Consider the following 14,443-nt stretch of genomic DNA (forward strand, 5'->3'; position numbering starts at 1 on the left):
GTTTATTTTAATATTTGGTAAATTTTTCAACAGGCGCATCTGGTGTAGTGGTATCATAGTACCCTCCCACGGTACTGACCGGGGTTCGATTCCCCGGATGCGCATTCCTTCAAATTGGATGTCTTCTTTTTAGTCGTGGAGGAAAAAAAGAATACCTTGCATGCTTTTTATTAATTTGATTTAGAGAATCACCTCCAGAGTCCAGATCTGATGAAGCACCTCAAATCAGCAGTAGATTAATGCTACTTTCCATCATGTCTTTATTGTTAACTTATTGCCTTCCACATAAAATGCACGGCAAGACCATAACCAAGTGTGCTTCGATTTCACTCTCATGATCTCATCTGATCTTAAAGAAGAGGTGAGTCTTATGAAGAGCAGCTAAAGATAGCGGCAAATAGTCCACAATCTGGATTCTGGAGAAGAAAACACGTTGATGTGTACAATTATACATTATCTTTTGCATGTATTCTTATTCATTATGGACGATGTTGCATGTGAGACGTAAATTCCAAAATTACAACAATGAGCACTCGAGTGCTCTGATTACAAACATCTTACTGTACTTGAAAATCCACTAGCAATCTCTGCATGACCACAGATCATGTAACAGTTTAAACATATGACACTAAACACATCATAAAGAGGAAGGAGGTGACTGTAGAGTGTAGACAGCTCAACAATTTCTTTTTTCTTTTCATTTTTCTTGTGCCTTTATTGTGGAATCAAAGATTAGAGTCAATCCCCGTAAATTTGGAGTGCGTCGATGTGAATGTGAACATGACGAGACCCACTTCCATGATGCCGAACAAATCATTGCCATTCTGGAGACCCAAGGGTCAGTATCAGATGTGATACTTTGGTTTCTATCCACGTGTAACTTTGGCTTTGCTACTTGCTAGTCTAAGGAAAATTCTCCATTGCAATACCTGCATAAATAGTTGCATTTTATCAGAATAAATAGACACAAATTTCCTACTACCCTGAGAAGTGGTTAAATTGCTACAAAAATTAGCAGTTAAAATTGGCCATAAGGTTTTCCTTGGTTTATGACTAATTGAAAATCAATAATTTGTGATATCAATCATATAATAGTAAAGTGTACAAATGAAAATTTTGTAGCATAATTAAGTATGCCAAGTTAGTTCAAAATACTACTTCACCCAGGTGATATTTGTAACATGCAAACAAATGAATAACATGAAAACTTTTGTCATATAAACTTAAATCCATATAGTGTGGGTGTATAAGAGATATATGGTAAGAATTGGGATCCAAAGCTACTTCACTCTGGAGAAATAGTATTACAACTTTCAGCAATCAGACCAAGCTACCATTGAGTTCACATTTTTCACATTGATTGAATTGTGCCACTGCTGAACCAAGACATAGAATAACTACTAAACCATGTTTTATGACGTGTGACAAGCATAAGAGAAAAAAGTATTTTAGGCACCTCAAGGGAAGATAATAGAACATTAAACTATCACAATGAGAGTTTCTCTTGTATAGAAACAAAGGCAGTTCCAAAACACTCAAATCAAGAAAATAATAAATGCGCTAAAAGTCTAATTTAATATGTAGAGAAGGTAAACTACACAATTAGAATTATGCTAAAACATAGCAAGCTATAAAACTCTATTGATTTGGTGTTAACTCTAAGTGTATGAAATTTAATATCATTCACATTTAGTATACTAAAACACAATGTTACCTATTGCTGAACTTTTCAACAGCATCAGATGCATAAAGAAGTGTCTCATTGGCCTTCTCTAAGACCATATAGAGCTCCCTTCCTCTGATAATCTTAGCAATTATCCAAGCATTATTTCTGGCTCTAATGCAGATTTCAAAATCCTTTTCATGATTAGGGTTATCCCTCCCTGCTTTTGACTTCTCCAAATCCACCTCCTCTCTTAGCCTATTAAGCGCAAGCAGGGAGTCCTGCAAAGCACATACACAAAAGAAACGAAATAGATCAGTGTTCAAAGGTAGTACAGAAGTAGGCATCTTGTACAGCACAAAAAATTGTATTGCGAATACATCTACACAAGTTACATGTTGCACTTTGTATAATAGGACCGTGAAATATTTCAACCAGAATCATGTGCATTATGTGTTTACCAATTGAACCTGCAAAGAGATAAGGTGAACTCTCCTAACAATCTAATACATTCATCTAGGATTCCCTTGAAATCTTAAACAAAAATGAAAGTTCACAATAAGTATGAGATACAGCAGTGAGCAGTAAAACTAGTAAAGGGAGATAATGTAGCAAGCATAAAATACTCAAACACCCCCATTGCACGAGATGATTTGCCAAAGAGATGCCATTGAAAAAGTACTTGCAGATAATTAACCATAACTGTTACTCAGGAAAATGGAGAGTTAGGTTATATAAATGGCATTTATATTGATGGAAAGAAGTTTATCAAAAGCCGACATTGAATATGTCTCGCTGTAGAATGTGCTCCAGTAGGGAACTTAAGTTCAACTTTGTCCATTCCTCCCTGGTATCCTAAGAGATGTATATCTCCATTGGAAGCATAATAGGCAGAAATCAGAGTCCATTCTGAACAATCAAGTAGACTCAGGCTCTAATGAGTAATAGTTCATCAAGCTGTGATGCTACAGATTAATTAAGTGATCAACCATTATAAACAATGTTGCATGCAAGAGTTACTTTTGGTGAGATAAGCTGAACTCCTAGTATCTCGATGTTGTTATTGTTCATGCAAAAATTTCATTGCTAAAGATTAAAGACTATAGAACTGAAAATCAACAAACTTTAGGAGTCTTGAGGATATAATAAGGAAAATGGATCCCAAGAAATAACCCAATACACTTGCATACTTCTCGTCCTGCCGACAAATTGAAAGCTGTAACATGTTATCTAGATGAGTGAGTGAGACTAAGGACAACAACACTCAGTCCATACAAACTTATGCTGAAGTCAAACCTTTGTTAGAGTTGTGACTTTTCCAGGTGGGGAAGCCCTTGACACACTTCTATCATTGTCGACAAGTAAATATCGATATCCACTGACATGATAAGCATTTTCGCCGCCCCAACCTCTAGATAATTTCTGTTCAACAGTTACAAATTTCTCTGATGCCTGTGAGGAAATGAATAGAGAATGAATTTACATATGTCCTGCATCACCAGATGTAGGAAGGAGCACAAAAGCATGAAGCTGAGATTATAAAAAACCAGATAAAAAATCATACAACAAATATACTTACATTTTCATGAAGCTGCTGCTTCACAAGAGTTATGTCCTGTTCTCCATTCATCAAAGAAGAAACAGGAATGAGGAGTACAACTGTCAGGTTCTTGTGCTGGTAAACACAAATATATGCACGCTCTTCTGTCTGCTGGAGCCACACTACTGGGGTTAGAGGGATTAAACCACCTTCTTCTGTACCTGGAATATCAGTGACAACAAAACCATCCTTTCCCTTAGACCATTTATCACGTTGTAGAGGCCTTGGTATATGGTGTGTCTGGATCTTTCTTCCAGGAGAAGTATCACGAGATCCGTGTCGATACTCTTCCGCTGCTGCTCCCATGTTTGGCAAAGTAGAGGCAGCAGAGATATTAGGTGCAGAAGTTCCCTTCCGTAGATAGGACCAAGAGCTCGTATAAGAAGATAGAGCATGTGGAGTCAGCCTCAAAACAGCATATGTGTATATGGTTGCCGTGTCATCCTACAATGCAAGCCATATGGGTGAATATTATAAGTCACGTACAAGAAGATATTGCTCCTAAATTAGCAATCTGAGGAAAGAGAGCGTAAATGGTGATTAGGAAGCAATCATAGAGATCAAGAAAATAGTGATAAGAAAACAACCGTACAGGAGGAAGTGTTGTTGAAACCAGCAGATCTTGAAAGAATACAAGTACGTTGCAGGTTCCTGTTCCAATGCAAGAAGATCCAATAACTGTCACGAGTGACTGCAAAGATACAAATATCATAGGGTGATATATCAGACAAAACATTTATACTAATATGTTATTATTTCATGATTATAAGAAAGATATTATGGGTCATGGCAATATTCAAAACATGTTTCTCCTAGAATCACAATAAATTATCAAAAGATCATGTTCATATCTGACAATAATTATAATAAACCATCAAAAAATTGCTTGTTTTACTTGATTTGTTTTCAGAAACAAGAGTATAAAGTACAGAAGAAATGCAAAAGAAATATAAGACCCAGAATATCATTGAATTACCAACAGTCAAGAGAAGAAACATATAAAAGATATATATTAAGGCTAGTTAGATTTTTCTTCTTTTTTCCAATCTAACAAAGATGATTGCTGTACCATTCACACCTGAACATCAAGAGCAACTTCTCGTGAAACAGTCAGCATTTGTACGGTAGCCCGCTCTCTCAGACAATCACGAAAGGATGGCATCTGGATCTTTTTCCCCACATGAAATTCTGCTCAATGGAGGATGTCAATTTAAGAATTCATATCTACTCAAGAACTGTCAATCAAGCTACATAAAGCAGCAGTAATGAAGGACATTAAAATTTAGTCACCCACTATAGCAATCATGTGAGTGGCGGCATAATGTTCTTCCATTTATCAAGATCAGAAAGTCCTCTCACCGGTTAAATAGTCTGTGACAAACGAGTAGAGGTGGCTACGAGCAAGTTCACCACTGGGCTGTTTGTCAAGTAAAGCCCGTACAGGTCCATGAAACATTTTGAAAAGAGAATGTAGCTCCTTAAGAACACCTTGTAAAGCATTACACCGCCAAACAGATTCATTATCCTTATTTTTCTCCACTACCTGACCGTGAAAATTGAATTATCAAACAAATAGACTACTATTGTAATTAAGAAAGATAGTATAACCAGTTAATCGCTAAGTCTATCAGCAACCAAAACTAAGTTCAAAAGAGTTACAACTTACAAGTTAGAAGCAACAAAGGACAACGAAAGTAACAAAGGATTGAGGATTCCTTAACATAAGGACCATAACCACAACGCAGAAGGCAGAAAATGCAAAAAGGTCATGTATAAGGTGAATATCCAGCAAAAGTATAACACTTGTACCCTTTTGCAAACTGTTAAACTTTTTTATGGTTGCACTCCTACCAAGTTATTTTTAGATATAGCTGCCTATTGATGCATTTGAAGTGGAGGAAAGAAATTAACAGGAACACACAATTTAAGTGTCTCCTCAGAGAGTTGGGTCTCCATTTAAGGAATTTCAAGTTTTCGACTATACTTCTACAGGAGACTGTGTAAGATAGCACAAATAATCATTAGCCAACTTTGAGAAGACGGCCAGCTCTGGAGGTAAAACTTATAACAGTTTGGAAAAGGGAGCAGTCAGCAAAATCTCCCAGAAATTTGAAAAGTATTGGGCAAACAATAAAGACCAGAAATTCTAGTACACTGATCTTAGTTTGATAGCCAAACTAGAAAGGGTTTCCATCAAAGATCTTCAAATTATAACACTGGAAACAAAACAAATAGATTTTGGTTTTTAGTATGCTGAATGTCATGAATCACGTCGTCATAGGGACTTTACTTTGAAAGAACAATTATAGAATTTCCCATAACTGCTGGCCTTGGATCATTAGCTGAATGCTAAGTTGGTAATTGAGTATGGTTTGTTGGAAATTGACGAAAGGAGAACAATATCTTAGAGATCAAGTTCATACCAAAACCATCCATATATCTGGTTCAGCCTGGTAAAACACATGGGATTTCTTCTCTGCTTCTATTACCTCACAAGAAGCCTCTGCAGAAAAGATTCTGCCACAAACTGGTGTTAGAGGAATACAGAATGATAATGCAATATTCAACTAAGCAGCATTGATAATGTAGTGATGATATTAGGATCTCTGAAAAAATACTGACGAAAAAATTAAGATTATGTAAAAAGGAAGTCAAGCATACACAAAGATAACAAACTATAAAAATAAGAAAGAGAATTTGTAACAGTCAGACGGAGGCAGAGGAGTCCAGACAGGAACATCCCCCTTCCAATGGAAGCCACAGTGTCCAACTCTGCAAAACAGTTGTTCTCACAAGCATCAATGACTGTTTTCAACCAGTATCAAAGGTATATCGGACCCCCTTTGACTCATTGCAACTAAATTGGTGCATTGTTGGCAAATGCAACTAATAAGATCCCCTGTTGCATAACTTATGTGATCCATGTCTGATTTAATGAACAATCATCATAGGGATCAATTTAATAAGAAAATATCTTTCTGGACCTCTCCTGACTTTTTCATCCTTCTCTCGTACCCTTCCTTCTACCAATTCCCATCTCCATCAAATGAACTTCAAAGATCCTCTAAAGCGTGTAATTTGTTCTTTCCTCCTATACTGCCAAGCTATAACCATTTTCCCAAGTGGAGGTGGGTTAAATGATGAAAAGAGGAATAAGAAGAAAATAGGAAGTAAGATTGAGAGTGAGGCTACCTAACTACATTGGACAAGCATTCTTCCAGAACTAACTTGGTTGCATATATGGAATTTGACTATGATATTTTTAAACTAAGTAAACTAGTAGGCATTTACTTGCACATATGCAAACAAAAAACACTTAAAAGTAAAGAGCAGAAATGCATGCAGCACATAACTCAAAATATACATTTACAAAAATGTAAAAAATCTTCTAACTAGTTTCCACTGTAGAGAAGAACAATGTTGACAAAGGAGGGTCTATTACAAGCATGTTATCTTTTTTCTGTAAACAGGGGAAATATTATTTACAAATAAGGACAAGTTCATTGAAATTACTAATGGCAAAAAAATAACTGAAAAGTGTAGAAAATGGAACTATTTATGATCACCTTGTAAACGTGATGATTCCTTCACAAAGTCCTATCACAGAGAGCTGAACAGAAAAGGCGCAGTTAGAAGGGAAAAATAATAATATCTTGTCAAGTTCTTGGCCTTCATATTGCCCCCTTCTTAAGTCAAAAATACACAACTGAATCCCCTCGTTAGTGGTGTTCATGGAAGAAAATCCCATTTCATCAATTTCCAAAAACCTGTATCTGGAAAATAAACCAATTATATAGTAGAGCTAAAAAAGATAATGAAATATTAAAATTTGCCAGAGAAACAAACTAAAGTATTCGTATCACAAATAAGTAGGGAATACTAACAATATGGAGGGGAAAAGAAAGCATCTCGTAGAAGGATATTTAGAAGACAAAGCATCACTTCCGGAAGCTCTTACAATATCTCTTTCCTCAGGTTACATAAGTGCATCTTACCGAGATTCATTCCTCAAGTAATGAAACTTTGCGTGCCTGTTCTTAAAGGATAATTTTCTACGAATCAAAGGGAGCAAGGATTTGCGAAATCATTTTATTTAAAAGGGAATCTCAGTTGCAGGTGTTCAACCCAAACCCTAATCTGCGAAGGGCCAAAGGCACTCGACTCACATACCCATTATAATGTACATTATACATTAGGAAAACTGTGCGATAATCCAAACTCATATCCAATAATACTAAGTTTAGATCCAAATAGTTTTTTCTTTACCCACACGTTAGCCATCTTTGTTGGCTTTCCTATAATGAGATTAACTCAATTCTTGAACAGGAAAGATCAATTTAAACAACTCTCCCGCATCTTAATCAAATTCTTGCCACCTTCTGTCTTCCATTCTCAGAAAGAATAACGTATACAACATCGAGCACCATAAATTTACACAAATTTCGCCGAAATTAAAGCGAATCCAGGAGATCTTACCAAATTCGTGTTCCTCTTCTTCTCTCCCTTTTACCTAGAAAGACAAAACCCTCGATTCCTTCTCTGCTCCATTGATGGATTCCGCCCTTGCGGGGGTCGGCTCAGTGGACGAGGGCTTTAGAGAAGACGGGGGCGGATGGCAGGGGATTAGAGATTTCTCCGGTTCGAGTACGGTGGTCGTTGGAGACTTAGAGCAGAAGGTGGAGAAGGGCGGAGTAATAGTAAATTAGCAATGGGCCTTATTGACCGGTAGTTGGATTGCGTATTAATTGCGTGGGCTATACGGGCCTTATTTATATAAGTTAATTAAGGCCTAGCCCAATAAAAGCCCAATCTAATAAACCCACGACTCCTTCCAATAGTGTTTTGACTAAAAGACTACCTGACCATCTTACCCTCTACAGTCAACACGAACCGTTGATTCCTGAGGGTATTTTTGTCCAATATCGTAGTATTTAGCTAAATGCAAGGAACCGACCGTAGTCGCCACAGAAGACTATTATTTATATTGACACAAAACCAGATCCTAAACATTAATCTCATCCAGCAAACAGCATTTTACTCGTTAATTAATATAATCCTCTTCTTAAAACTAATCATGACACTAGATCACAAAAAAGGCTGTTTGCTACTTGGCTGTATTAATACATGCCATCTGATCACTCTCGTTCAACGGCCGGTACTTTCTTTCTAGAAAGAACGCGCGTTTGATTAATCTCCTCCAACGCGGTTGCTGAGAAAATATAGCTCAAAAGCTACAACATATAAATAGAGGAAATAAACAAGTATTCTTCTCATCCTAATCCATCTTAAATCCAACATAGACATCTCTGATTCACTACAACCATGTACGCACCAAAACCCAATCCAAACTACCCGCCGACGGCTCCGATGGGAGTTCCGACCGGCGCTGATGGGACGAACCAATACTATCCGGCAGGGCCGATCGAGTCGCAGGTGCCTCAGATGGGATTCCCTACAACTGTGTATGAAACAAATCCTAAGCCACAGTACTACCCGTCGGTGCCTCCGATGGGCGGTGCGACGGCCAACCAATACTATCCGGCCGGGCCGAGCGAGTTGCAGTTGCAGCCTCCGGGGCCTCAGCTGTGGTCGACCAGACTTTGCGGTTGCGGCGAGGATTGCGGGAACTGTACGTTCTTGGCAGTGATCCATTAGCATTAATATATATATATATATAAGTTTGAATTGGGATTCTATCTATTGATCTATTCTTATCTTGTTGTATTAAAGTTTGCATGACTTGCTGCTGCCCGTGTGTTACGTTTGGCCGGATTGCAGAGATTGTCGACCGAGGATCAACATGTGAGTCTTTATTAACTTTTAGGGATAATTTTATTTTGCTACGTCCTTATTGTTTGTAGCTTTATTTTTGTTTCGAACCATTCATGCACCTATGTGTTTTTGTTGTGCGGAGTAGTACATGAGAAGTGAATCCTGAATCAAACATAAATAAATCTCAGTAGAGTAGTAAAGGATAAATACAATTCAAATCGAAAGAATCACAAATATAATGCCAGAAAGTTTAGAGATTAATTTAACCACGAATAAGTAACTTAAAATGCAAGTAATAATAGAGAAAAGAAAAATAAATATAAGATTTTACGTGGTTCTGGGGGTGTAAATTTTCAATCGACTATTTGAATACAAGTATAAAGAGTTTTCAAAACTCTAGCACACTCTTAGGACAATTCAAATATTTTTAAATGGTTATTAAGTCATAAAATCCCAATTAGGTACTTAAAATGAATGACTTAGAGGAGAAGAAAATCATGAGTCATTCGAACGGATGGATGGTGTTCGAATGCCTGTGCACAGCTAGTAACCCATAACGTAGACCGTTCGAATAGGCAGACGACGTTCGAATGATCATGCAGTTTAGTAACACGTTCGAACGCTTTTCAAATATTGCGTTATTTCAAACTCTCAGTTATTCAAATATCCGAACCTTGTTCCAACGTACGCCTCCATCTCGTTTGAACAGATGGACATTGTTCGACCACCGGCATACAAAATTGGAACAACAATAAATTACAATGAACACCGTTAACCGTTCAAACATTTTTATTGATTTTGAGCTAATTTTCAACTGTTTTTTTTTTCTACCTTTCTAACTTGTATGTCTAAGTAACTATATAGTTGGCTTATTTTTTTTCTTTTTTCTTTTTTATGTGCAGCTTGTTGTGCAAGTGGAACGTTGTATGGACTTCTTGAGTGCCTCACATGCTTCCATTGGGTATACTCCTGCTTCTATCGCTCCAAGCTAAGATCTCAATACTCTCTAGTAGAGACACCTTGCAACGATTGCTTTGTTCACTGTTGCTGCGAGCCCTGCGCACTATCCCAGGAGTATCGCGAGCTCAAGAACCGTGGCTTCGATATGTCCATAGGTATGTAAAATGTATTATTAATTCTGGCCTCTCTCTCTGAGGCTTTGGCTAAGGTTTTGTTGAAGTAGATGATTCTCTTATCATAAATTGGGTTTATTATTTAATGCAGGATGGCATGCAAACATGGAAAGGCAAGGACGTTTAGCAACTATGCAGCCAGCTATCCAAGGTGGCATGTTTCGTTAACGAGAGATCTGCCGACTATGAGAAAGTTCTTACGTTCCATATATTGTCATACTAGTATCATAGAAGATGACATTATACCATTCCTGTGTTCAATAAACGATGATGTAATTTAGAAGTGTTGCCTGTACGTGTACATTCTAGTACTAATATATATATATATATAAGAAATATAAATAGAGGATATTGATATGTAAAGATTATTCTCTTAAACAATTCCATACTATTCTATGGACACCAATGTGTAAGTTTGGATTGAATATTATTCATTTTCTACTGAATAATATTTCTTGCCTATAGACTATTTCTAAGAAAACTCCGTTTCTTTTCTCTTCCCACTATGCTTGGATTAAGCATTATTCTAAGGCCCAGCCCGAACCTATCGACTAATAAACTCCTCTAATTTTTATCAAGCTTCCTCTAATCTATCCAACAATGTTTCGTTCAATCATCTTTAGACATTGAAAGGTATTGAGGCATGGAAACTTACTGACACCTGATCACCTAATTAAACACTAATACATATACCATAGAGTGTGCTGATGCTAAATTATGCTGGTAGGATTTGATTTCAAACTCGATGACCTCCTGAATTATCCAACTTAGCTCAACCGTGATGGCACCAAGGCACCGAGTCATTGATCCTAATTGGACTTTTTTTTTTTCTTTTTAATTTATTTAATGAAGGACGGCATGCCAACGTGGAGAGACAAGCACGAGAATAAGACTAATGAGAATTCACCACAGCTATAATATATTCGTAATTTTAGTTTGAATATAATTAACTATAAAAGGGATAAATTGATACAAATAGAATTATAGAGGAGAAGTAAAAAAAAAAAAATATATATATATATTCCTGTTTTTTAATGTTCTTATTTAATTCTCATTAAATCCTGAGACCAACTGGTGGTGGGCTGTGATGTTGAATAGAGAAAATATGCATGACTTTTGATTGTAACAGCGTCAATGGTGCCAGATCCAATTTAATTGAGTTTGGACCGAGTCCATATGAGGCTTAATTCTCTAATATTAATTGCCTGGCTCGGAGTTGTTGTCCCAGTCTACAGTCTACACTTACTAGTAGGTGTTGAATGGGAAAAGGCTTCTCTTCTGACCATACTAATTAAAGGGCCATTTAGACTATGAGTTAGAATTGCAAAAAAAAAAAAACCTTGAGACATTTTTGTAAAATGTTATTGAAGGGAGTTTGGATTTTGTTATGGTATTTTAAACAAAAGGTGGGTTTGGAAGTTGAATGAGAGGAAAAAGGAAAGACGGGAGGAGTATTTTGGTAGGTCTAAACAGTAAAGTTATTAGTGTTCTTAATAGAATATTTCATATTTAGATATTATTTTCATTAGAGAATGGTTATTCTATCATTCTATGTTACTTACCCGTGCTATTCGAAATTTTCTTTTTAATCTAGTATGCCTGCATACAGCTGACTGTTAGCTGGCTGACTCACCTACTAAAGAGTTAGCAATTGTCCAGAGACAGCTCAAATTGTTGAACAATGGCACAGTTCCTAGAGATTAAATTTCTAATAGTAGCTGAAATTTCTAATGGTAGCTGGTTAGTCTGGCAGATTGACTGTTGACGTGGGGGTTTTAGACTTCAATTTGGCAATCATTGCCTGCAATGCCTAAAGAATCTTGAAGTACAAGAACAACAAACATCATTATGGGTGGGGGTTTAAGTGCAATGTTCTTCTGTTGTATTGTTGTTACTTTTTTAGTTTTCTTGGTTGTGTTGTCTTATAACATGGTTTATTTTGATAAAGAGTCTCAAAGGACTTTTCCCTAAGAACAAATGAATGAAAGAGAGATTATAACTTTTGCCTCGAGAGATTTTGAAAGAATCTTCAGATCATTTCGTTAGCTAAAAAGAATAATGTTTGTACAAAGAGCTAAAGTTGCTGTGAGTAAAATTGTTTGTATTCTATCATTTGGTATCTGCAATCATCAAAAAGGTCTCTTTAAGCCTTTAAAATCCACTGTTTCGATGCACTCCACACTCGCCCTGGATGCATTCAAGAGCTTAAGCAACTCGCTCGCCTTCTCCTTTGTAGTCCCACAGCAGCCCACCTGCAGTAGAAGCAATAGCTTCTGAAATGCCCCAACTTGGAGAGCCTCAACCAAACACCCTTCCCCTGCTTCTCTCCTCTCCTCCAAGTCCTCCTTCTCGCCATTCTTGCAGAGCTTCCAAAGAGCCGAGACGGCGAACTCGGTAGCCATGTCTGAGACCCTAAACATCTTCTTCACCAAGATGGGCACCATAAGAGCATGCTTAAGCCCACTCTGCCTTCCCCGCTTGCAGCTGAGGAGACCATCTAAGACTGCCAACGCCTTCTCTGACATGCTCTTCTCTGAGTCCACGAGGATCTCAAGAAGCAAAGGGACGAGGCCGAACTCCACGAATTTTGATGCGATCCTCTCGTTTGAAGAGACCAAGTAGAATGCGGTGACCAAGGAGGCCTTTGTGGTCTGCGGTGAGATGGGCTTCTCCACAAGCTTTACCAATGCTTCGATTAGTCCATTGGTCTTTGCCACTGCATCGAGGCGGTTAGAATCAGACGTAGACACGAGCTCTTTCAGCACTAGGACTGAGTTGAGCCGCCCTGCCAACTTCCCACACCTTAGGATCGAGACCATGGATTTTAGAGACCCGGGTGATCCGATGTGAAGCTTAGCCTCCTCGTCTAGAGGAAGGAAGCAGACCAATGCCGATAGGATTTCTTCTAAGGCTCCGTCTCTCGAATTCTCAATCGATTCGCCGCCCAAGTCGCGGAAAGACGCGGCCAGCACCCGGCCTGCGCCGCACGATGTAATGCACCTCCGGTTGCGCTCGCTCTCTTTGCCTAACGATTTGACCTTGGACGCCAACGCGACGCATCCCGCCCCGTCGCCGCGCCGGCTCGACGAAGAAATCCCCGACAAGATCTCCGACACCTGCATCGGGGTCACCGGAATCCGAGGCGTGGGGATCCTCTCGATGCCCAACGAGCGATTGGCGACGCACCATTCCTGTATCATCCTCCGCAGCGAGTGGTTCGGGATCAGGTCCTCGTTCCTGATGGGCACGCCGGTCACCGGGCATGTCCAGTTACCGCGATCGAGCCACGACTCGATGCTCTGGCGGTCGTAGGTGATGCCGGTGGAGGCGATCACCGGGTCACGCATTAGATCAAGCGATATCGGGCACCGGAAGTGCGTCGGGACCGACAACTCAGCGCCGCCAGCGTGAATCCTCTTGAGCAAAGGGACTTTCGGGCTCAATTTGGAAGTCCTCCGAGTAGAAGACATGGTGATGTAAAAAGGGTGGTTCCAAGTTGTGAAAGCGGTGGAGAAGAGAATAATGGATTGACAATCGAGATCGATATCTTCGGTGGGGGAAAGAGGAGAAGGTAGGTCTTTATATACGCGTTGGAGTTGGGGTTTGGGTTTGGGTTTGAATGTTGACCGTTGAAGTTTGAACGGGGGAATGGAAACGGCTTGATTTCTTCACGTCGTTGTTTAATTTACATTTGTTTATGTTGTTTTAAATTTTAAACGAAGGCCGAAGTGGGGGTGAAAAATGAATCGAGACGAGAACTTGGGCTTCTTGTTGGACTTTGACGAGGTTGCCCAGCTCCGAGTCAAATAGTCGGTGAGAGAGAGAGAGAGCCGTGTTTGAAAATTTAAGTTGAACCGGAGGATACCTCTGTTCTATTACAAAGGAACATTTTTACACTGGGCTGGACTATAGCTGGGGCTGGGGAAGAATGGTACTACCTATAACTCGTTGCAATAAATTGATTGATAACCTATATTATTAAATCTATTATTTGTACCTGGATACTTTTTAAGAATTTATTTTTGAAAATCGTAAGTTGAATTCTTAATTATTTAATATATGAAAGGCTAATTAAATATGAACATACGATACAAGCCAATTATATGCTATACAAAAAGACTATAATTTGGACAATTCAATTAAAATTTCTTATTAATTAGTTAACTTTGGCAGATATCCATTTTTCTGAGCGATATATACGTAAGTAACTAGATTTAAAAAGGTATATGTATAAAAGAAATCTAAAAAGAATTTTAATTAATGATGATGCGTATA

The 14,443-nt window shown here is 38.3% G+C and overlaps 3 protein-coding genes and 1 non-coding gene across 5 annotated transcripts; 2 read left to right on the plus strand and 2 right to left on the minus strand.

Moving 5' to 3' along the window:
• Positions 1-33: 33 nt before the first annotated feature.
• TRNAG-CCC (transfer RNA glycine (anticodon CCC)) lies at positions 34-104 on the plus strand. The gene has a single exon. It is a non-coding gene; the product is annotated as a tRNA-Gly (tRNA).
• A 335-nt stretch (positions 105-439) lies between these two features.
• LOC140777125 (vacuolar fusion protein CCZ1 homolog) lies at positions 440-7,946 on the minus strand. 2 transcript variants are annotated; one of them, XM_073121034.1, is made up of 10 exons: positions 7,740-7,946; positions 6,830-7,030; positions 5,687-5,780; positions 4,623-4,806; positions 4,342-4,451; positions 3,856-3,954; positions 3,243-3,707; positions 2,960-3,115; positions 1,715-1,944; positions 440-929 (listed from the first exon to the last, which is right to left on the minus strand). In XM_073121034.1, exons 2-10 carry the CDS (start codon positions 7,009-7,011, stop codon positions 899-901), a joined length of 1,551 nt encoding a protein of 516 aa, XP_072977135.1. In that variant the 5' UTR covers positions 7,012-7,030; positions 7,740-7,946; the 3' UTR covers positions 440-898. The 2 variants fall into 2 exon arrangements, with proteins under 2 accessions (XP_072977135.1, XP_072977134.1); XM_073121033.1 differs by having other exon boundaries at positions 6,830-7,036.
• A 577-nt stretch (positions 7,947-8,523) lies between these two features.
• Positions 8,524-10,609, plus strand: LOC140778665 (protein PLANT CADMIUM RESISTANCE 1-like). Its single transcript, XM_073123488.1, has 4 exons — positions 8,524-8,892; positions 8,994-9,065; positions 9,938-10,150; positions 10,260-10,609. Exons 1-4 carry the CDS (start codon positions 8,586-8,588, stop codon positions 10,334-10,336), a joined length of 669 nt encoding a protein of 222 aa, XP_072979589.1. The 5' UTR covers positions 8,524-8,585; the 3' UTR covers positions 10,337-10,609.
• A 1,574-nt stretch (positions 10,610-12,183) lies between these two features.
• LOC140778132 (U-box domain-containing protein 21-like) lies at positions 12,184-13,713 on the minus strand. The gene has a single exon (XM_073122698.1). The coding sequence runs from the start codon at positions 13,636-13,638 to the stop codon at positions 12,298-12,300; it is 1,341 nt and encodes a 446-aa protein (XP_072978799.1). The 5' UTR covers positions 13,639-13,713; the 3' UTR covers positions 12,184-12,297.
• Between the last annotated feature and the right edge of the window lie 730 nt (positions 13,714-14,443).

The sequence above is a fragment of the Typha angustifolia genome, chromosome 15, assembly GCF_048772165.1.
Source record: "Typha angustifolia cultivar Huaian chromosome 15, ASM4877216v1, whole genome shotgun sequence".
Lineage (NCBI taxonomy): Eukaryota > Viridiplantae > Streptophyta > Magnoliopsida > Poales > Typhaceae > Typha > Typha angustifolia.

What these genes read in the sequence shown, in the direction of transcription:
- LOC140777125 (XM_073121034.1), bottom strand. Translation starts at nt 7,011, where the DNA reads ATGGGATTTTCTTCCATGAACACCACTAACGAGGGGATTCAGTTGTGT. An exon ending in GGAATCATCACGTTTACAAG is followed by an intron (nt 5,781 to 6,829) that starts GTGATCATAAAT and finishes AGTTTGTGGCAG; the next exon opens with AATCTTTTCTGCAGAGGCTT. An exon ending in AGCAGCAGCTTCATGAAAAT is followed by an intron (nt 3,116 to 3,242) that starts GTAAGTATATTT and finishes ATTTCCTCACAG; the next exon opens with GCATCAGAGAAATTTGTAAC.
- LOC140778665 (XM_073123488.1), top strand. Translation starts at nt 8,586, where the DNA reads ATGTACGCACCAAAACCCAATCCAAACTACCCGCCGACGGCTCCGATG. An exon ending in CGGCGAGGATTGCGGGAACT is followed by an intron (nt 8,893 to 8,993) that starts GTACGTTCTTGG and finishes GTTGTATTAAAG; the next exon opens with TTTGCATGACTTGCTGCTGC. An exon ending in TGTCGACCGAGGATCAACAT is followed by an intron (nt 9,066 to 9,937) that starts GTGAGTCTTTAT and finishes TTTTATGTGCAG; the next exon opens with CTTGTTGTGCAAGTGGAACG.
- LOC140778132 (XM_073122698.1), bottom strand. Translation starts at nt 13,638, where the DNA reads ATGTCTTCTACTCGGAGGACTTCCAAATTGAGCCCGAAAGTCCCTTTG.